The sequence below is a fragment of the Rhinoraja longicauda genome, chromosome 40, assembly GCF_053455715.1.
Source record: "Rhinoraja longicauda isolate Sanriku21f chromosome 40, sRhiLon1.1, whole genome shotgun sequence".
In the NCBI taxonomy this organism is placed as follows: Eukaryota; Metazoa; Chordata; class Chondrichthyes; order Rajiformes; family Arhynchobatidae; genus Rhinoraja; species Rhinoraja longicauda.
The window spans coordinates 11,073,637-11,096,821 of NC_135992.1; the positions used below are offsets into that span (position 1 = coordinate 11,073,637).

A 23,185-nucleotide genomic window follows, 5' to 3' on the forward strand; every position below is an offset into this window, starting at 1 on the left:
AGTGGGTGGATGGCTTCATTCCAGCCCGCGCGCTGATCGCCCCAGTCCATTCCTAGTTGCCAAACTCCATTGAAGGTCCTTGATGGTGACCGCCAAGTGAGGGACGCCACCCGTCTCCGTTCCTTATCCAAGTTTCCCGGATGCCGCAAGCCGTCGAGAAACACCCCCTCCGATTTTATTTGTAGATTGGTGTAACGATTCACGCCGCTTGCCCACGGAGTTACAGAAATAAATCGGATGTTGTCCTCCTAGCCCTGGTGCCAGGTCCCAAGGGTGGAGTGGGTGGAGTGGTGGGTGGGAGGGGAGTTTCTGAGGGGGGTGTTTTTGAATGCATTGTATATTTGCTGGTTTAAACTGAAGACAGACACACAAGTAGCCGGGGTAACTCAGCGGGTCAGGCAGCATCTCTGGAGAGAAGGAACGGGTGACTGAAGAAGGTCTCCACCCCAAAACGTCACCCATTCCTTCTCTCTCCCGAGATGCCGCCTGACCCGCTGAGTTACTCCTCCATTTTGTGCCCGCCTTCATTTTTTAAACCAGCATCTGCAGTTTTGTTTTTGATTCCCTACGCCTTTTAATGTTCTTGCCGGGCTAACCTTATTCCGAGAAACCATGTATTAATTATCGTGGTTAAACTCCGCATCGCTGCCAATCCCAGAGTTAGCAGTTAGCCGGGGGGGAGTAATGGATGCCTGATCTGAGTGTTCCCAAGGCCCTGGGCCAAGGCTTGGAGACAACACTAGGGTTTCAGAAGGAGAGGGGTTGTCGGGGGTCCTGGTATCTCACCTCGGGTCTGGGGGAGTACGGGCGGACGGTGAACCATTTCCGGTTCGCGCCCACGTGCGGCCCTTCGGCCCTTCAACTCTGTGCCAGCCCCCCCCCCCCCCCAGCGGAGCATTTCCTGCCAGTCCCATTCCCTCCCTTACTTTCCCTGCACTTCATTTAGAGGATGGGCATCTGGAGCAGCTCGACGGGGCAGGCAGCATCCCTGGGGAAGAGGGATGGGTGGCGGGTGCAGGTCGGGGCTTTCCACGATCTGGAGGCGTTGGCTGGGACCGCAGGACCCGGGGTGAGGGGATCCAACAGGCCAATGCCTGGCCACAGTGAGGTGGCCCGGGTGGGGACTGGTTAATAGACAATAGACAATAGGTGCAGGAGGAGGCCATTCGGCCCTTCGAGCCAGCACCGCCATCAATGTGATCATGGCTGATCATTCTCAATCAGTACCCCGTTTCCTGCCTTCTCCCCATACACCCCGACTCCGCTATCCTTAAGTTAACTGGGCATGGGGCCGGTGTAGGTCAGAGAGAGAGATGCCCATGTGATGCGTGTAAGTGGCTAGAGTGTGAACTTGTGAAAGTGTGAGAGAGTGTGAGAGAGAGAGAGAGAGAGAGAGAGAGAGAGAGAGAGAGAGAGAGAGAGAGAGAGAGAGAGAGAGAGAGAGAGAGAGAGAGAGAGAGAGAGAGAGAGAGAGAGAGAGAGAGAGAGAGAAGAGAGAGAGAGAGAGAGAGAGAGAGAGAGAGAGAGAGAGAGAGAGAGAGAGAGAGAGACTGAGAGTAAGAGTGAGAGAGACAGAGAGTGAGAGAGGGAGAGAGAGATAGAGTGAGTGAATGAGAGAGTGAGAGTGTGTGTGTGTGTGTGTGTGTGAAGATAGATACAAAATGTCGGAGTAACTCAGCGGGACGGGCAGCATCTCTGGATGGAAGGAATGGGTGATGTTTCGGGTTGAGAAGTCTGACAAGAAGATATGAGTCTGTAGAAGGGTCTCGAGCCGAAACGTCACCCATTCCTTCTCTCCAGAGATGCTGCCTGACCCGCTGAGTTACTCCAGCGTTGTGTGTCTATCTTCGGTGTAAACCAGCATTTGCAGTTCCTTCCTACACATTTAGTGTGTGTGTGTGTGTGTGTGTGTGTGAGTGTTTGTGTGTAAGTGTGTGTGAGTGTGTGTGTGTGTCTGTCTGTGTCTGTCTGTGAGTTGTGTGTACATATGTGTGTGCATGCACACCAGTGTGTGTGTGTGTGCCTGTGTGTGCACACATGTGTGTGACAGTGTGTGTGTGCAAGTATGTGCGTGCATGTGTGTCTTGCATGTGCTTCTTCTCTCCAGAGATGCTGCCTGTCCCGCTGAGTTGCTCCAGCAGTCTGTGCCTGTCTACACTCTCAGGATGAAGAGTTTGCTGGTGGGCTCTGCCTGGATTCACACCTGCACCGGCAGCTCCCCAGTGACTCCAGCCCAGACCATTCTCCTGGTGAGAAAGTGGGGGAAATGGAACGGGATTCTCCCCACAATCTCTGTTGGGGATGAGCAGCACGCCTTGGCTTAGCCAAGCCCCGCTACTCTGCAGTGGAGACCAGGGGATAGCGAGGCAGTGTTGCGTTTGTTGAACGAGGACAAACGTCGACCTTTACGGAGGAATTGATCGGGTAGATGCACAGAGTCTCTTGCCCAGAGAGGACCAGAGGACATGGGTTTAAGGTGAAGGGGGGGAAAGATTTAATAGGAATCTGAGGGATAGGCTTTTCACACAGAGGGTGGTGGGTGTATGGACCGAGCTGCCAGAGGAGGTAGTTGAGGCTGGGACTATCCCGACGTTTAAGAAACAGCTCGACAGGTACTTGGATAGGACAGGTTTGGAGGGATATGGACCAAACGCAGGCAGGTGGGACTAGTATAGATGGGGCATGCTGGCCGGTGTGGGCAAGTTGGGCCGAAGGGCCTGTTTCCACACTGTATCACTCTATGACTTTATGACAGAGGGCGGCGATGTTTCCCCGAAGCTTGGGCCTCAGACTATATCTGCTGTAGTTGCTCACCCCGATGAAAGGGACCTGCCCCTGGTTCCCATCCAGGTGAGCAGCAGGTAAGCTGAAAGGAGGCAACTAACAATCAAGCACATCAGTGTGGTGTCGTGGGCCCACACTCACGCACACACACACCACCTGAGTAAGGCCACCACCAGGTGGTGAAGGGCAGGGAGATAGACTCAAAGTGCAAGGGCAACTCAGCTGGGACCGGGCAGCATCTCGGGAGAAAAAGGATGCATGCATCAGGGAGAACGACCATCTGATAGATTGAATTTCCAGAGGCCAGGTTTTTTTCAATTCTTGGCGCTTTCCTCCGCAAACCAATTTTCAATTCTGGTCTTCACCTCCGGACACTTTCTCATGGGAACCAACTCAGGCAGGAGACCAATTCTGGTCTTCACCTCCGGACACTTTCTCATGGGAACCAACTCAGGCAGGAGACCAATTCTGGTCTTCACCTCCGGACACTTTCTCATGGGAACCGACTCAGGCAGGAGACCAATTCGATTTCGGCCCGTCGTGATTCCAGAACATTGGCGATAGGCCGGAAGCACCACCTCGTGGAGAATTTGCCGGAATGTAAATTCCAAGAGAGGATTTTCTCCCCTCTACCCCTCCCCCCCCCTCCCCCCTCCCCCCCCCCCCCCCCCCCCCACCTTGTAGACCATCTCAAGGACCCAACGGAGGCCAACCAAAGACCGCACCCATCCACTCCCCCTCCCTCCGATCTATATTCAGACTATGACCTGCGTGTATCCCTCTTCCGTTGGGCTGGAGGGGCGTCATGTGGTACCTTTGCGGATACTTCCGTCGGGGGAGTGCCCGAAGTCGCCGGTGTTCAGCAGGAAGCAGGCTCTGTCGCGGCGTACCTCTCCCTCCCGCCCGGCGTCACCGCCTGGTTGTCCTCCGGCGACAGCGCCTGGTCGATGGTGGGGCAGTCCTCGTTGGCCAGGGCCGCGTTGGCAGCGTCCCCGTTCTGCTTGGGATCTGGGAGCGCGTGGGGAGAGAGAAAGGAACGCACACACGGTTAGACCAGCACAGCACTCCCACCAACACTGGCTGCATGTAAACACCTAACGCACCTGGACACAGTTACTCACTGGAATTTGGAAGACTGAGGGGGGATCTTATAGAAACATATAAAATTCTCGAGGGGTTGGAGAGGCTAGATGCGGGAAGATTGTTCCCGATGTTGGGGAGGTCCAGAACCAGGGGTCACAGCTTAAGGATAAGGGGGGAAGTCTTTTAGGACCGAGATGAGAAAACATTTCTTCACACAGAGTGGTGAGTCTGTGGAATTCTCTGCCACAGAAGGTAGTTGAGGCCAGTTCATTGGCTATATTTAAGAGGGAGTTAGATGTGGCCCTTGTGGCTAAAGGGATCAGGGGGTATGGAGAGAAGGCAGGTACAGGATACTGAGCTGGATGATCAGCCATGATCATATTGAATGGCGGTGCAGGCTCGAAGGGCCGAATGGCCTACTCCTGCACCTATTTTCTATGTTTCTATGTTTCTACCTCTTTGATGTCCCTCTGACTATCTGTGACTGGACGTTGCCGGCTTTACGTTGCACTAAACGTTACACGTTACTCCCTTATCATGTGTCTACCCACTGTAAACGGCTCGATTGTAATCATGTCGTGTCTTTCTGCTGACCGGTCAGCACGCAAGGACAAGCTTGTCACACTGCACGTGACGATAGACTAAACTGAACTGGTTAGAGGCGTACAACATTTTCTGTAACTAACCCAATGAGCCGGGTATGTTCATGAATCTCTCAAAAGACCCCATTGCCTTGTAAAAACCAAACCGCTCGAAGAACTCAGGCAGCGGAGCGGCGGTAGAGTTGCTGCCTTGCAGCGCCAGGTTCGATCCTGCCTACGGGCGCTGTCTGCACGCAGTTTGAGCGTTGTTCTCCTAGTGACCGAGTGGGATTTTGCCAATGAACCGAGCAGTAAATCGACTGATTTTGTACACACGTAGAGGGAGAGAGTGTAGGAAAATAACTGCAGGTGCTGGTACAAATCGAAGGTATCACCAAATGCTGGAGTAATTCAGCGGGTCAGGCAGCATCTAGGAGAGAAGGAATGGGTGACGTTTCGGGTCGAGATCACTCTTCGTCAGAAGAAGGGTTTCGACCCGAAACGTCACCCATTCCTTCTCTCCTAGATGCTGCCTGACCTGCTGAGTTACTCCAGCATTTGGTGATACCTAGAGGGAGAGAGTAAGACACACACGGACTGGTAACTCGTTCGACCCGCACAACATGTCCTCAATACTGGCTGTAGATGACCTGAGTGACCTTGGTGTAGATGGACCTTGGTGTAGACGGCAAGAACAGGAAAGCAGAGTATTACCTGAATGGTGGCCAATTAGGAAAAGGGGAGATGCAACGTGACCTGGGTGTCGTGGTACACCAGTCATTGAAAGCAAGCGTGCAGGTGCAGCAGGCAGTGAAGAAAGCGAATGGTATGTTGGCATTCATAGCGAGGGGATTTGAGTTTAGGAGCAGGGAGGTTCTGCTGCAGTTGTACAGGGCCTTGGTGAGACCGCACCTGGAGTATTGTGTACAGTTTGGTCTCCTAATCTGAGGAAAGACATTCTAGCCTTAGAGGGAGTACAGAGAAGGTTCACCAGATTGATCCCTGGGATGGCAGGACTTTCATATGAAGAAAGACTGGATAGACTAGGCTTATACTCACTGGGATTTAGAAGACTGAGGGTGGATCTTATTGAAACATATAAAATTCTTAAGGGGTTGGAGAGGCTAGATGCGGGAAGATTGTTCCCGATGTTGGGGGAGTCCAGAACCAGGGGTCACAGCTTAAGGATAAGGGGGAAGTCTTTTAGGACCGAGATGAGAAAACATTTCTTCACACAGAGAGTGGTGAGTCTGTGGAATTCTCTACCGCAGAAGGTAGTTGAGGCCAGTTCATTGGCTATATTTAAGAGGGAGTTAGATGTGGCCCTTATGGCTAAAGGGATCAGGGGGTATGGAGAGAAGGTAGGTACAGGTTACTGAGCTGGATGATCAGCCATGATCATATTGAATGGCGGTGCAGGCTCGAAGGGCCGAATGGCCTACTCCTGCACCTATTTTCTATGTTTCTATGACCCAGTCACTGAGAGGTGGGGAGGTAAATTGACCGGTTGTACTCAAACAGAGAGAGCAAGTAAGAACACACATGGTCTGTTCATGGGTTAGACTCTCTATACATTCCCTCGCACCTGGCTGTAGGTAACCCTAGTGACTTTGGTGTCCAAGGACCCAGATACAGGTAGACACAGAATAACTCAGCGGGGATGGAAGGAATGGGTGTCGTTCCAGGTTGAGAAGTCCGACAAGAAGATAGAAGGGTCTGAAGAAGGGTCTCGACCCGAAACGTCACCCGTTCCTTCTCTCCCAAGATGCTTGCCTGACCCGCTGAGTTGCTCCAGCATTTTAACCGGCATCTGCGGGGGGTTTTTTCCGACCCAGATACAGGAGCCCCTCCACTTACGACGGGGTTGCGTTCCGACAAAACCCATCGCAAACCGAAAACATCGTAAGTCGAGAATGCGTTTAAACACACCCGACGGCGTGGCCGGAAGCGAGCTGCGGCTCGCTGCCGCCCACCCAGCTTTTGCGACCTTCGTAAAGGCGGGATATGGTAAGTCGAAGCATCGTAAGTTGAGGAGCATCTTGCGTTCGGTGACGGAGCATTAAACCGACCATCTCGCACACAGGAACGGGGAGAAAGAACGGGCATGGGCTGGCTTGTTGGTTAGACTCGCACAACATTTCCTCAATATTGGCTGTAGGTAACCCCGGTGAACTTGGGGTACCTGGACCCAGATCCTGAGAGGTGGAGAGTGTAAATATACCTTGTGGGTAACAAAGTCAATTCCTGCTGCTTGCAATGGCTCAATGGTTAGCACGCTTGCTTCAGTGTTGAAGTCCCATTGCAGCTCCTCAAGCACTCCAATTCAGCCTGAAGTTTCCAGTAGTGGAGTTTGCAATGTTGGAGATATCACCTTTCAGTTGTGTTAAAAGGAAACATTGAAAATAGGTGCGGGGGGAGGCCATTTGGCCCTTCGAGCCAGCACCGCCATTCATTGTGATCATGGCTGATCATCCACAATCAGTAACCCGTGCCTGCCTTCTCCCCATATCCCTTGATTCCGCTGGCCCCTAGAGCTCTATCTAGCGTTGCCAACTTCCTCACTCCCAAATACGGGACAAGGTGACATCACCGCCCCGCGTGCCCCACGTGACCTCACCCAGCCAGCGGCCACGTGCTCCCGCTCCACCAATGGCGGCCGCCCGGGCCGGGAGGCGGGTTGCTCCGCAACCTCCGTTAGGCGGCGCCCGGGCCTTCGGACTTAGACTGTCCGGACCTACAGTGTTGGGGCCTACAGTGTACGCCATTGGCGGAGCGGGAGCACGTGGCCGCTGGCTGGGTGAGGTCACGAGGGGCGCGGGGGCAGTGATGCCACCCTTTGTCCCGTGTTTGGGAGTGAGGAAGTTGGCAACCCTACTAATACGGGACAAGGGCGGTCCCGTACGGGAACAAACTAATTTAGCCCAAAATACGGGATGTCCCGGCTAATACGGGACGGTTGGCAACCCTAGCTCCATCTAACTCTCAGTTGTTAAGCTGAGGCCCTATCTGCTCTCTCAAAAGATCCCACTGTGTCGTTAAAAACCAAACCGCTAGAAGAACCCAGGCAGTGGCGCAGCGGTAGAGTCGCTGCCTTACAGCGCCAGGTTCGATCCTGACTACGGGCGCTGTCTGTACCCAGTTTGTACGTTGTTCTCCTAGTGACCGCGTGGGATTTTGCCAAATTTTGTCAACGAATCTGCAAACCTGTACGTCATTGGAATGTGGGAGGGAACCAGAGGGCCAGGAGAAAACCCACCCAGGTCACAGTGGTCGGGATCGAACCCGGGTCTCCGGCGTTGCATTCGCTGTAAGGCCGCAACTCTACCGCCTCGCCAAATTAAGTGGGAATAGTGTCGGTTACAATTTGTAAACACTACATTCACGACAAAATTAATGCACGCAGAGCCTCCGAGAATGTCGGAAGAATTTTTGCGCTGTTCCTGTATTTTGTTTACCCTGAATAAAGTTTATTTTGGATCATTTAAAATGGACGCAGCTGGCAATGGAGACAGGTGAGAGAGAATCTAACTGATGCATCTGTAGTCACAGAAAGCCAGACAGAGTGGGTAGGGTTGCCAACTGTCCCGTATTAGCCGGGACATCCCGTATTTTGGGCTAAATTGGTTTGTCCCGTACTGGACCGTCCTTGACCCGTATTAGGCCCGGACGCTGTAGGTCCGGACAGTGTAGTAGGAAAAAAAACTGCAGATGCTGGTTAAAATAGACAATAGACAATAGGTGCAGGAGGAGGCCATTCGGCCCTTCGAGCCAGCACCGCCATTCAATGTGATCATGGCTGATCATTCTCAATCAGTACCCCGTTCCTGCCTTCTCCCCATACCCCCTGACTCCGCTATCCTTAAGAGCTCTACCCAGCTCTCTCTTGAATGCATTCAGAGAATTGGCCTCCACTGCCTTCTGAGGCAGAGAATTCCACAGATTAGTGTAGGTTCGGACAGTGTAGGCCCAGAGTTCCAGGCGCCGCGTAACGGAGGTTGCCTAGCAACCCGCCTCCCGGCCCGGGCGGCCGCCATTGGTGGAGCGGGAGCACGTGGCCGCTGGCTGGGTGAGGTCACCTTGTCCCGTATTTGGGAGTGAGATAGTTGGCACCCCTCAAGTTTGCAACCTCTCGCAAAGCAGAATCTTTCCTGTGACTTTGTGGATAAGCTCAGTGGGATATGGGCCAAACGCAGGCAGGTGGGACTAGTGTAGCTGGGACATGTTGGCCGGTGTGGGCGAGTTTGGGCCGGAGGGCCTGTATCCACACTCTATGACCCTAACACCAGCCAACGAAAGTAGAAACATTAGACTGGGTGAGGGGACTCCAATATCCATCATATAAGGGGAGCTCACTACCACCTCTAGTGGCTGACTGTGAATTAAAGGACGTTCCTTTAGGAATGGAAGATGAGGAGGAATTTCTTTAGCCGGAGGACGGTGAATCTCTGGAATTCTATTTTTAAGGCAGAGATCGATAGATTCTTGATTGGTACGGGTGTCAGGGGTTATGGGGAGAAGGCAGGAGAATGGGGTTGGGAGGGAGAGATAGATCAGCCATGATTGAACGGCGGAGTAGACTTGATGGGCCGAATGGCCCAATGCTGCTCCTATCACTTGTGACCTTCATGTATTGGTGGGGGGGGGGGGGGGGGGGGGGAAGAATCAGTGGAAGGGGATTCACGTTAGTTCTCCTTATTTCCTACCATCTACATGGTTCTTAAGGAGATTAATTCTGTCGTCAGATTAAGAAACCCCGACCCACTGTCTTGTCACACTCATAGAATCAGACAGCACAGAAAAAGGCCCTTCGGCCCATCAATTCCGCACCAGCCACCAAGCACTGTTGCACTAATCCGACGTTAATTCTGTCTTATTCTTGTGTAAGATTCTACTGCTCACCTACACACCAGGGGTGATGTATACTGGCCAATGGACCCACCAGCCCACGAGCCTTTGGAGCCACCACAAGTATAGTGGTCGAGTATAGGAGCAAAGAGGTCCTTCTGCAGTTGTACAGGGCCCTAGTGAGACCGCACCTGGAGTACTGCGTGCAGTTTTGGTCTCCAAATTTGAGGAAGGACATTCTTGCTATTGAGGGCGTGCGGCGTAGGTTCACCAGGTTAATTCCCGGAATGGCGGGACTGTCGTATGCTGAAAGGCTGGAGCGACTGGGCATGTATACACTGGAATTTAGAAGGATGAGAGGAGATCTTATCGAAACGTATAAGATTATTAAGGGGTTGGACACGTTAGAGGCAGGAAACGTGTTCCCAATGTTGGGGGAGTCCAGAACCAGGGGCCACAGTTTAAGAATAAGGGGTAGGCCATTTAGAACGGAGATGAGGAAAAAAAAATTACTCAGGGAGTTGTAAATCTGTGGAATTCTCTGCCACAGAAGGCAGTGGAGGCCGATTCTCTGGATGTTTTCAAGAGAGAGCGAGATAGAGCTCTTAACGATAGCGGAGTAAGGGGGTATGGGGAGAGGGCAGGAACGGGGTACTAATTGTGAATGATCGGCCATCATCACATTGAATGGTGGTGCTGGCTCGAAGGGCCGAATGGCCTCCTCCTGCACCTATTGTCTATTGTCTATTGTCACAAGGAACTGCAGATGCTCGAATCTGACGCAGAATATAAAAGTGCTGGAGTAACTCGGCAAAGGTCCATGGACAGGCAACGTTTCAGTTTGGGACCCTTAGACAAACTGCGTGAAGAAGGGTCCGTTGAGTTACTCCAGCACTCTGCCATTCTGCTCAAGTCTGTGGGAGGAAAGTGCAGGAGCAGCCATAGAAAATACAGATGGCTACAAGGAGAATGTGCAAACTCCGTGTAGACAGCACCCGTATAGAAGTGTGAAAACGCACACATTTCCAGATTCAAGGACAGTTTCTTCCCAGCTGTTATCAGGCAACTAAACCATCCTCCACTACCAGCGAGCAGTCCTGAACTACTGTCTACCCCATGCGAATGGTATGTTGGCATTCATAGCGAGGGGATTTGAGTATAGGAGCAGGGAGGTTCTGCTGCAGTTGTACAGGGCATTGGTGAGACCACACCTGGAGTATTGCGTACAGTTTTGGTCTAATCTGAGGAAAGACATTCTTGCCATAGAGGGGGTACAGAGAAGGTTCACCAGATTGATTCCTGGGACGGCAGGACTTTCATATGAAGAAAGACTGGATAGACTCGGCTTGTACTCGCTGGAATTTAGAAGATTGAGGGGGGATCTTATAGAAACTTACAAAATTCTTAAGGGGTTGGACAGGCTAGATGCAGGAAGATTGTTCCCGATGTTGGGGAAATCCAGAACAAGGGGTCACAGTTTAAGGATAAGGGGGAAGTCTTTTAGGACCGAGATGAGAACGTTTTTTTTCACACAGAGAGTGGTGAGTCTGTGGAATTCTCTGCCACAGAAGGTAGTTGAGGCCAGTTCATTGGCTATATTTAAGAGGGAGTTAGATGTGGCCCTTGTGGCTAAAGGGATCAGGGGGTATGGAGAGAAGGCAGGTACGGGATACTGAGTTGGATGATCAGCCATGATCATATTGAATGGCGGTGCAGGCTCGAAGGGCCGAATGGCCTACTCCTGCACCTATTTTCTATGTTTCTGTTTCTATGCGTGATCCTCAGACTATCTTTGATCGGACTTTGCTGGCTTTACCTTGCACTATACGTTATTCCTTTAACATGTATCTATCTGTACACTGTGGACAGCTCGACTGTAATCATGTATTAGTTTAGAGATACAGCGCGGAAACAGGCCCTTCGGCCCACCGGGTCCGCGTCGACCAGCGATCCCCGCACACTAAAACTATCCTACACACACTAGAGACAATCTTTGCATGTACCAAGCCAATTAACCTACAAACCTTTACATCTTTGGAGTGTGGGAAGAAACCGAAGATCTCGGAGAAAACCCACGCAGGTCACGGGGAGAACGTACAAACTCCGTACAGACGGCGCCCGTAGTCGGGATCGAACCCGGGTCTCCGGCGCTGCATTCGCTGTAAGGCAGCAACTCTACCGCTGCGCCACCGTGCCGCCCTTGTACAGTATTGTGTCAAGTATCCCATTGTCTTTCCGCTGACTGGTCAGCACGCAACAAAGGCTTTTCACTGTACCTCGGTACACGTGACAATAAACTAAACCATGCTTGCTCTAATCCCATTTCTCTGCATTGGATCAGCATCTTCATAGGAAGATAGTTCCTCTGTCCCTCTCCCTCCCCTCCCACTTCCCCGTTCATCCATAGTCTTCCTGTCTCCTACCACATCCTCTCTTTGTCCCGCCCCCTCCCCTGACATCAGTCTGAAGAAGGGTCTCGACCCGAAACGCCACCCGTTCCTTCTCTCCTGAGATGCTGCCTGGCCCGCTGAGTTACTCCAGCATTCTGTGTCGACCTTCAATTTGAACCAGCATCTGCAGTTATTTTCCCACACATCTTCCTCGCTGTTTCACTGGCTGCCCCAATGCCTCTGAAATGTAGTGATTGTATTCGGTTACCCCACCACCCCGGGCAGCAGGTTCTAGATACCAACCGCTCCCTGCGTAAGAAACGTTCTCCTCAAATCTCCTGTAAAACCCTTTCCTCTCACCTTAAACCTATGCCCTCTCGTTCTTGATGCCCCTAATGTGAGCAGAAGTTGCTGGTCTATGCCTCTTATAATGTTATCAACCGGTGCCAAGTCCTCCCTCGGCCTCGCTCACTCCGGGCCTAGCAAGCTCAGCCTATCTTCCCCTGTCCCTGTCTGAAGAAGGGTCTCTAGCTGAAACATCACCCATTCCTTCTCTCCAGAGATGCTGCCTGTTGGAGCTATTTATGTGCAGGCTAGCTACTGTGGGCATATTATATTATTTTGTCGAGATATATCTTGCCGTGTTGTTTTGGACACCTGGAGGCGGTGGTTAGATGCACAGGGTGGTGTATATATATGGGCATATGGGACAGGGTGGTCAGATACAGAGAGGGAGAGTATCCAGTTCTTACCAGACCTGGACAGACCTGAGACCTGGGACCAGACCAGCAGCCAGCTACGATTTGTACGCAAAATAAGTATAGCCTGGTATGTTCATCTCCTCGTTTGTACAACTACTTCAATAAACAACTAATTAAATTGGAAAAAACCACTGGAAGATCTGTCCTGTTGGATCCGTGTAAGATCAGTGCGAATTCCCTGTGTAGTAATGGCAATTGGAAAAGAAAGTTGCCGTTAAACTACCTGTCCCGCTGAGTTACTCCAGCTTTTTGTGTCTATCGGTTTAAACCAGCACCTGCAGTTCCTTCCTGCAGTCCCAGTTCTCTCCTCCGCTTCCTCTCCACGTCCTTCCAACGTTGTGGCGACCAGAACTGCGCACAAGCCTGGCCCAACCAGTGTTTTGTTAAGTTGTGATGTCATACCCCAACGTTTACATTCCAAGCCCTTGATGAGGGTCCCAAGGTGTTCGGCCGAGGGGTTGCCAACTATCTCACTCCCAAATACAGAACAAGGTGATGTCACCTCACCCAGCCAGCCAGCGGCCACGTGCTCCCGCTCCACCAATGGCGGCCGCCCCCGGGCCGGGAGGCGGGTTGCTACGCAACCTCCGTTAGGCGGTGCCCGGGGCCTCTGCACCTACACTGTCTGGAAGGTAGACACAGATTTTAACCAGCATCTGCAGTTTGTTTTTTCCTACTACATCATCCCGACCTACTGCGTCCGGGCCTACAGCGTCCGGGCCTACAGCGTCCGGGCCTACCGCGTCCGGGCCTACCGCGTCCGGGCCTACCGCGTCCGGGCCTACAGCGTCCGGGCCTACAGCGTCCAGGCCTACAGCATCCAGGCCTACAGCGCCCCCCCCCGGGCCTAACACCGTACAAGGGCGGTCCCGTGAAGGATAAATCAATTTAACCCAAAATACGGGATGTCCCGGCTAATACGGGACAGTTGGCAACCCTAGTTCAGCTCAACAAGTCTGCTCTGCCATTCAATCATGGCTGATCTACCTATCTCTCTCCTATTTCCGCCTTAAAAATATCCATTGACTTGGCCATCCACAGATTCACCACCCTCTGACTAAAGAAATTCCCTCTCACCTCCTTCCTAAAGGAACGTCCTTTAATTCTGAGGCTATGACCTCTGGTCCGAGACTCTCCCACTGGTGGAAACATCCTCCCCACATCCACTCTATCCAGGCGAAAGGTGAGTAATGATAACAGAAAGAGATTGACCTAGTTGGTGGTACAAAACCTTCTCCAGCCCAGCTTCACCGTGGCAACGTCTATGTTAGGCCACAACGTAATAGCCTCTCACATCTGTAACATCTGTTCAAGCTGCCTATGTTGTTACTAAAGACAAAGTCAGGCAGACTTTCACTCAGAGAAAAGCAGCCCAGAATCCATACAAGTGATCTGAGTTGAGATGTTTAGTTTAGTTTAGTTTAGAGATACAGGGCTGAAACAGGTCCTTCAGCCCACCGGGTCCGCGCCGCCCAGCGATCAACGCACACTAACACTATCCTACACACGCTAGGGACAATTTTTACCTTTATACCGAGCCAATTAACCGACAAACCTGCACGGCTTTGGTGTGTGGGAGGAGACCGAAGTTCTCGGAGGTCTCGGGGAGAACGTGCAAACTCCGTACAGGCAGCACCCGTAGTCAGGATGGAACCCGGGTCTCTGGCGCTGTAAGCGCTGTAAAGCAGCAACTCTACCGCTGCGCCACCGTGCCGCACCCACGTGATGCATGTTGTTCCGCTGAAGCTCCACCAAGCCAGAAAGCAAGATGGCGGCAGTGTAGAAGTAAATCCCTGAGCATCACAAAGCCCAATGAGATACTTGACAATATCCTGTACAAGGGCGGCACGGTGGCGCAGCGGTAGAGTTGCTGCCTTACAGCGAATGCAGCGCCGGAGACCCGGGTACAATCCTGACTACGGGCGCCGTCTGTACGGAGTTTGTACGTTCTCCCCGTGACCTGTGTGGGTTTTCTCCAAGATCTTCGGTTTCCTCCCACAATCCAAAGACGTGCAGGTTTGTAGGTTAATTGGCTTGGTATAAATGTAAAATTGTCCCCAGTGTGTATGGGATAGTATTAGTGTGGGGGGATCGCAGGTCGGTGCGGACTCGGTGGGCCGAAGGGCCTGTTTCTGTGCCTAACCTCTAAATTAAGCAAAACTACACTGCTGATGGATAATGTTTCAAGTCCTCGAGCCTTATTACGGGTCGAGACTTCGTGGCGTGGCGTGTCTTTGCTTGCTCGTCCCAGAAGAGTTTAGTTTAGTTTAGTTTAAATTAGAGATACAGCGCAAAAACAGGCCCTTCGGCCCAAGCCGACCAGCGATCCCAAAACATTAACACTATCCCCCTCCCACTCCCACACTGACCTTTCTGTCCTGGGCCTCCTCCATTGTCAGAGTGAGGCCCAGCGCACATTGGAGGAACAGCACCTCATATTTCACTCGGGCAGCTTACACCCCAGCGGTATGAACATTGACTTCTCTAACTTCAAGTAGCCCTTGTTCTCCATCCCTCCCCCCTTCCCAGTTCTCCGACCAGCCTGATTGTCCTCGATTACATTTTATCTCAGTTTGCTTAATGGTTACCTTCTCGTAGCTGGCAACGATCTATTCTACATGTCCCTTGATCATCATCCCCATTGTCTCGTTTTCACACCTTGCACTTCCTCGTCTCTGTATCTCCCTCTCCCCTGACTCGGTCTGAAAGAGGGTCTCGACCCGAAACGTCACCCATTCCTTCTCTCCAGAGATGCTGCCTGACCCGCTGAGTTACTCCAGCACTTTGTGTCTATCTTCAATTTAAACCAGCATCTGCAGTTCCTTTCAGCTGAAAATGTTTCATCCATAAAGTGAGAGGAATAGACAATAGACAATAGACAATAGGTGCAGGAGGAGGCCATTCGGCCCTTCGAGCCAGCACCGCCATTCAATGTGATCATGGCTGATCATTCTCAATCAGTACCCCGTTCCTGCCTTCCCCCCATACCCCCTGACTCCGCTATCCTTAAGAGCTCTATCTAGCTCTCTCTTGAATGCATTCAGAGAATTGGTCTCCACTGCCTTCTGAGGCAGAGAATTCCACAGATTCACAACTCTCTGACTCGGGTAGATGCCCAGAGTCTTTTGCCCAGAGTAGGTGAATCGAGGACCAGAGGACAAAGGTTTAAGGTGAAGGGGAAAAGATTTAATACGAATCTGAAGGGTAACTTTTTCACACAGAGGGTGGTGGGTGTATGGAACGAGCTGCCAGAGGAGGTAGTTGAGGCTGGGACTATCCCAACATTTTAAGAAACAGTTGGGCAGGTACATGGATAGGACAGGTTTGGAGGGATATGGACCAAGCACAGGCAGGTGGGACTAGTGTAGCTGGGACATGTTGGCTGGTGCAGGCAAGTTGGGCCGAAGGGCCTGTTTCCACGATGTATCACTCTACGACTCTATGACTCTTTAAAGATCCCTTCCTGCACGGAGTTTGTACGTTCTCCCCGTGACCTGCGTGGGTTTTCTCCGAGATCTTCGGTTTCCTCCCGCCCTCCAAAGCCGTACAGGTATGTAGGTGAATTGGCTTGGTGTAGGTGTAAATTGTCCCTAGCGTGTGTAGGATAGTGTTAGTGTGCGGGGATCGCTGGTCGGCGCGGACCCGGTGGGCCGAAAGGGCCTGTTTCCGCGCTGTATCTCTAAACTAAATTTAGGGCGGCACGGTAGCGCAGTGGTAGAGTTGCTGCTTTACAGCGAATGCAGCGCCGGAGACTCAGGTTCGATCCTGACTACGGGTGCTGCACTGTAAGGAGTTTGTATGTTCTCCCCGTGACCTGCGTGGGTTTTCTCCGAGATCTTCGGTTTCCTCCCACACTCCAAAGATGTACAGGTATGTAGGTTAATTGGCTGGGTAAATGTAAAAATTGTCCCTAGTGGGTGTAGGATAGTGTTAATGTGCGGGGATCGCTGGGCGGCACGGACTTGGTGGGCCGAAAAGGCCTGTTTCCGGCTGTATATATATGATATGATAAACTAAAATTAACTAAACTGCGAGCTTCCTTGGGCCTGTTTGGTCCGAGTGTGAGTGTTCATCAAAACGGTCGTGGAGTAGACAATAGACAATAGGTGCAGGAGGAGGCCAGCACCGCCATTCAATGTGATCATGGCTGATCATTCTCAATCAGTACCCCGTTCCTGCCTTCTCCCCATACCCCTTGACTCCGCTATCCTTAAGAGCTCTATCTAGCTCTCTCTTGAGTCTACCTATAAAGCCTACTGTCCACACAGCAGTGTGACTTCACCATGGCAGTTTGGAAGTGACATTCACATTGGCAATGTGAATTGGCAAATTCACATTGCCATTTTTTTTTCAAAGAGCTTTTTCAAACCAGGATTGTGGCAGAGATACAATACAGATGAGTTGCTCGCAACCCGTTTTTAATTTGCCCGCCTTGTCCCGTGGACGTTGAGGGACTGTTTGAAAAGGAGCAATATCCTGGTCAACATTTGTCCCACAACCGACATTAGGGTTGCCAACTTCCTCACTCCCAAATAAGGGGCAAAGGGTGACGTCACCGCCCCGCGCCCCACGTGACCTCACCCAGCCAGCGGCCACGTGCTCCCGCTCCACCAATGGCGGCCGCCATTGGTGGAGCGGGAGCTCGTGGCCGCTGGCTGGGTGAGGTCACGTGGGGCGCGGGGCGGTGACGTCACCCTTTGTCCCTTATGTGGGAGTGAGGAAGTTGGCATCCCTACTAATACGGGACAAGGGCGTTCCCGTGCGGGACAAACCAATTTAGCCCAAAATACGGGATGTCCCGGCTAATACGGGACAGTTGGCAACCCTTAACTGGCATGGAATCATGGGAAATGACAGTATGGAAACAGGCCCAAGCAGGTTCGTGCCAACCAGCAGACACCCACGTTCCTTTCGCCCGTTAATGAGATATTAATCTGAAAAGCCAACGTTGTTGTTCTCTCCGCGGATGCTGCCTGACCTGCCGAGTCCTTCCGGCACTTTCTGCTTCTGATCTCCAAAGAGGAACTTCAGAAGCATCTGAATTCTGCGCGATGTTCACAGGGGAACATTGGGGCACGGCACGGTGGCGCAGCTGTAGAGTTGCTGCCTCACGGCGCCAGAGACCCGGGTTCGATCCCGACCACGGGGCGCTGTCTGTACGGAGTTTGTACGTTCTCCCCGCAACCCGCTGGGGTTTTCTTTAGATTTAGCTTTAGATTTAGAGACACAGCGCGGAAACAGGCCCTTCGGCCCATCGTGTCCGCGCCGCCCAGCGATCCCCGCACATTAACACTATCCTACACACACTAGTGACAATTTTTACATTTACCCAGTCAATTAACCTACGTACCTGTATGTCTTTGGAGTGTGGGAGGAAACCGAAGATCTTGGAGAAAACCCACGCAGGTCATGGGGAGAACGTACAAACTCCGTACAGACGGCGCCCGTAGTCAGGATCGAACCTGAGTCTCCGGCGCTGCATTCGCTGTAAGGCGGCAACTCTACCGCTGCGCCACCATTCTCCGGGATCTTCGGTTTCCTCCCGCACTCCAAAGACGTACAAGTCTGTAGGTTCATTGGCTCCGGTAAAATTGTAAATAGTCCCGAGTGTGTGTGGGATAGTGCTAGTGTGCGGGGATCGCTGGTCGGCGCAGGCTCGGTGGGCCGAAGGGCCTGTTTCCGCGCTGTATCTCTAAAGTCTATGAGGCACATCTGACCTTGAGATGAAGCATCTGATGATGGTTTGGGCCTAGGACACTGCCAAAGGTCGCTGCGTAACTTGAAATGATGTGCGTCTAATCAGACCACAATATTCGGGGTGTGTGTGGGCAACCTGCCAATGTAAAGTCTGTAATGACCCTCTCTGACCCCCTGGCGTTGAGTTAAATGGCTTCGAAACAATACGATCAACCCAACTTTGAGATACGACTGCCTTTATTCCTCTGATTTCAGTTTCAATGGGGCCCCCCTGATACCATTCAGTTCAATTCAGTCGGGGCGGCACAGTGACGCGTCCATTAAAGATGCCACCTCACAATTCCGGAGACCCGGTTCGATCCTAACCTCGGCCGCTGGCTGTCTGTGCGGAGTTTGCACGTTCACCTTGTGACGATGGATGTGGGTTTCCTCCGGGTGCTCCGGTTTCCTCCCACATCCCCAAAGACGAGCGGGTCGGGAGTAAGTGAATTAGAGTCAGTCAATTGCCCCTCGTGTGGTGAGAGTTAGAATCTGGGGAAGGTTGTTGGGAATATGGGGGGGGGGGGGGAATAGATGATGGAGGGGGATTGTTCTGTGGGCTGCTATAGATTAGATGGGTCAAATGGCCTCCTCAACCTGAAGTGTACCTGAGACCGCACCTGGAGTACTGTGTGCAGTTTTGGTCTCCAAATTTGAGAATGGATATTCTTGCTATTGAGGGCGTGCAGCGTAGGTTTACTAGGTTAATTCCCGGAATGGCGGGACTGTCATATGTTGAAAGACTGGAGCGACTAGGCTTGTATACACTGGAATTTAGAAGGATGAGAGGAGATCTTATCGAAACATATAAGATTATTAAGGGGTTGGACACGTTAGAGGCAGGAAACATGTTCCTAATGTTGGGGGAACACAAAGGGGCCACAGTTTAAGAATAAGGGGTAGGCCATTTAGAACAGAGATGAGGAAAATCTTTTTCAGTCAGAGAGTTGTGAATCTGTGGAATTCACTGCCTCGGAAGGCAGAGGAGGCCAATTCTCTGAATGCATTCAAGAGAGAGCTGGATAGAGCTCTTAAGGATAGCGGAGTCAGGGGGTATGGGGAGAAGGCAGGAACAGGGTACTGATTGTGGATGATCAGCCATGATCACATTGAATGGCGGTGCTGGCTCGAAGGGCCGAATGGCCTCCTCCTGCACCTATTGTCTGTTGTCTGTATGGACCACAGGGAGATTTCAGACTAACGGGCTGTTCCTGAGCTAGAACATAAAACATAGAATTTAGCCACAGCACAGAAACAGGCTCCTTGGCTCACCACATCTATGCCAAACATGATGCCAGGTTCAACTAATCTCATCTGCCTGCATGTGATCTATTCCCCTCCATTCCCTATAATATATATATACATCTACAGTATGTGCCTATCTAAAAGCCTCTTCAACACTACTATTGTATCTGTTTCCACCACCATCACTGACAGCACATTCCTGGCACCACCACTACGGTTGCCAACTTTCTCACTCCCAAATAAGGGGCAAAAGGAGGCTTCACCGCCCCCGCGCCCCACGTGACCTCACCCAGCCAGCGGCCATGTGCTCCCGCTCTACCAACGGCGGCCGCCCGGGCCGGGAGGCGGGTTGCAACCCCCGTTCGGCGAACACACTTTGGCCCCCGCTCCCCGAACACACTCCGTTAGCCTACACGGTCCGGGCCTACAGCGGCCCGCGGGCCTCCAGCGTCTGGTCCTACAGTGTCCGGGTCTACAGCGGCCCCCGGGCCTACAGTGTCCGGGCCTACAGCGTCAGGGCCTACAGCGTCAGGGCCTACAGCGTCAGGGCCTACAGCGTCAGGGCCTACAGCGGCCCCCGGGCCTACAGTGTCCCAGCCTACAGCGGCCCCCGGGCCTACAGTGTCCTGGCCTAGAGTGTCCGGCCCCCGGGCCTACAGCGTCAGGGCCTACAGCGGCCCCCGGGCCTATGTCCCGGCCTACAGCGGCCCCCGGGCCTACAGTGTCCCGGCCTACAGTGCCCCGGCCTACAGCGGCCCCCGGGCCTGCAGCGTCAGGGCCTACAGTGTCCGGGCCTACGGCGGTCCCCGGGCCTACAGCGTCAGGGCCTACAGTGCCCCGGTCTACAGCGGCCCCCGGGCCTACAGTGTCCCGGCCTACAGTGCCCCGGCCTACAGCGGCCCCCGGGCCTACAGCGTCAGGGCCTACAGCGGCCCCCGGGCCTAATACGGGGCAAGGGCGGTCCCGTACGGGACAAACAAATTTAGCCCAAAATACGGGATGTCCCGGCTAATACGGGACAGTTGGCAACCCTAATGGAACGCGCTTCCGGGACTATCAGGATGTTTAAAGGACATGGTATGTGGATGGGTTTAAGGAGAGACATGGACCAGACGCAGGCAGGTGGGGCTAGTGTAGATGGGGCATGTTGTTCGGCGTGGGCAAGTTGGGCTGAAGGGCCTGTTTCCACGCTGTATCACTCTATGACCCCTGTGTTGCAAATGGTCCAAATTCAGGGGACGTCGGGAATTCAGTCACACGAACCATGTCTTTCAGGAGGATTGAAGTCAAGCAGACTGAGCAACTGTCAGCAGGTCCCTGGTGAGAGATTAATAGCACTGTCAATACTACTTGACATCAAATGAGAGTAGACTGTTGGGAGGAGGTTAACCGGCCACATATGAGACTGTGGACTTTTATGACCAGAACGTAACCTGAGCAATTTATCGCCTTGTGCAGGAAGGAACTGCAGGTGCTGATTTATACAGAAGATTGATGCAAAATGCTGGAGTAACTCAGTGGGACAGGCAGCGTCTCTGGAGAGAAATAATGGGTCGGATCCCATCTTCAGACGTTCTTCAGTCTGAAGAAGGGTCCCGACCCGAAATGTCATCCATTCCTTTTCTCCAATTTATCACTTTGTCGATGAAATATCGCCCACCATAAAGTTGGGCAACTCCCTGATCCATTCTACATTTTCTATGAGCTGCATCCCCTTTGATCTTTCGTTTTCTCACCTTACCCTTCCATATCTCTAAGTCTCCCTCCCCCCTGACTCTCAGTCTGAGGAAGGGTCTCAACCTGAGTCGTCTCCAGAGATGCTGCCTGTCCCACCGAGTGACTCCAGCATTTTGGCGTCTGTCTCCGGCCTAAACCAGCATCTGCAGTTCCTTCCTGCGCAGGGACGATTTTCAATTACACCGAAGCCAATTAACCTACAAACCTGTACGCCTTTGGAGTGTGGGAGGAAACCGGAGCGCCCGTAGGAAACACAAGCATGTCACGGGGAGAAGGTACAAACGCCGTACAGACAAGCGCCCGTGTAGTCAGGATCGAACCCGGGCCTCTGGCGCTGTAGGGCAGCAACTCTACCGCTTCGCCACCCTTTGCACTGTTTGGCTCCATTCATAGACCTCAGAGAAACGACCAGTCCATGTTGGCATACCGACACAGAACGCTGGAGTAACTCAGCGGGACAGGCAGCGTCTCTGGAGAGAAGGAATGGGGTGACGTCTCAGGTCAAGGCCCTTCAGTCTCGACACAAAACGTCACCCATTCCTTCTCTCCAGAGACGCTGCCTGTCCCCGCTGAGTTACTCCAGCTTCTGTGTCTATCTGCGGTTTAAACCTGCATCTGCAGTTCCTTCCTAGGCATGTGTGCATACAGCCAGGTATAAACACGGGCTCGGTGCCATGTACAATTCCCATGACATCTCCGACTGGAGAAAGCCCAGCCACCCACCCTTGACATTCAACGCCTTCCCCTCATCCACAACCTTAACTGGAGCTGCTACATCTTAACGTAGGAACATAGAAACATAGAATATAGGTGCAGGAGTAGGCCATTCGGCCCTTCGAGTCCGCACCGCCATTCAATATGATCACGGCTGATCATCCAAAAATCACTGCCCTGTTCCTGCTTTCTCCCCATATCCCCTGATTCCGTTAGCCCTAAGAGCTCTATCTAACTCTCTCTTGAATACATCCAGTGAATCGGCCTCCACTGCCTACTGTGGCAGAGAATTCCACAGATTCACAACACTCTGGGTGAAAAAGTTTTTCCTCATCTCAGTCCTAAACCATTATTCTTAAACTGTGGCCCCTGGTTCTGGGCTCCCCCAACATCGGGAACATGTTTCCTGCCTCTAGCCTTGTCCAATCCCTGAAGAATTTTATGTTTCTATAAGATCCCCTCTCGTCCTTCTAAATTCCAGTGAATACAAGCCCAGTCGTATCGAACGACTGGACAGTCACATGGAATGAACTTGGTGAAGCTACGTTGCACTCCCTCAATAGCAAGAGTGTCCTTCCTCAAATTAGGAGACGAAAACTGCACACAATACTCCAGGAGCGGTCTCACCAAGAGCCCTGATCTTACACATCAATCCCTGCCACTGCAATGCATTCTGAACTTAAACTATCCAATCCAGCCTGCGTGTGAATAAGTGTCTTACAGCGCCAGAGGCCCGGGTTCGATCCCGACTATGGGCGCTGTCTGTACCGAGTTTGTACGTTCTCCCCGTGACCTGCGTGGGTTTTCTCCGAGATCTTCGGTTTCCTCCCACGCTCCAAAGGCGTACAAGGTTTGTAGGTTAATTGGCTCGGCGCAAAAGTGTAGAATTGTTCCTCGTGCGTGTAGGGCCAGTCTCTAAAGTCTAACGTCTAAAGGGTGGTCAATGGTTGGCGTGGGCTAATGGAAGATAGAAACATAACCCTCAGGAACAGGCACTTGGGCAGAACATGATGCAAAGGCCTGCCTGCATGTGATCCATGTCCCTCTATTCCCTGTATATCTGTGTGCCCATCTGGACGCTTCTTAAACGCGAGCAATGTATCTGCGTTCACCACCACCCCTGGCAGTGCGTTCCAGGCACCCACCACCTTCTGGGTAAAAAATGTACCCCACACATCACCATAAACTTTGCCCCACTCACTTTGAAGCTATAATAAACATACGATACGATACGATACATAGAAACATTGAAAATAGGTGCAGGAGTAGGCCATTCGGCCCTTCGAGCCTGTACGCACCGCCATTCAAT

At 52.3% G+C, this 23,185-nt stretch overlaps 1 protein-coding gene across 1 annotated transcript in view; it reads right to left on the reverse strand.

The window, feature by feature from the left end:
- LOC144611401 (voltage-gated potassium channel KCNC3-like) overlaps positions 1 to 23,185 on the reverse strand; it is a 49,951-nt gene that overhangs the window by 11,227 nt on the left and 15,539 nt on the right. The window contains 2 exon segments of the mRNA XM_078430472.1: positions 3,599 to 3,659; positions 3,662 to 3,792. Of these exon segments, the coding sequence (XP_078286598.1) occupies positions 3,599 to 3,659; positions 3,662 to 3,792 (192 nt within the window).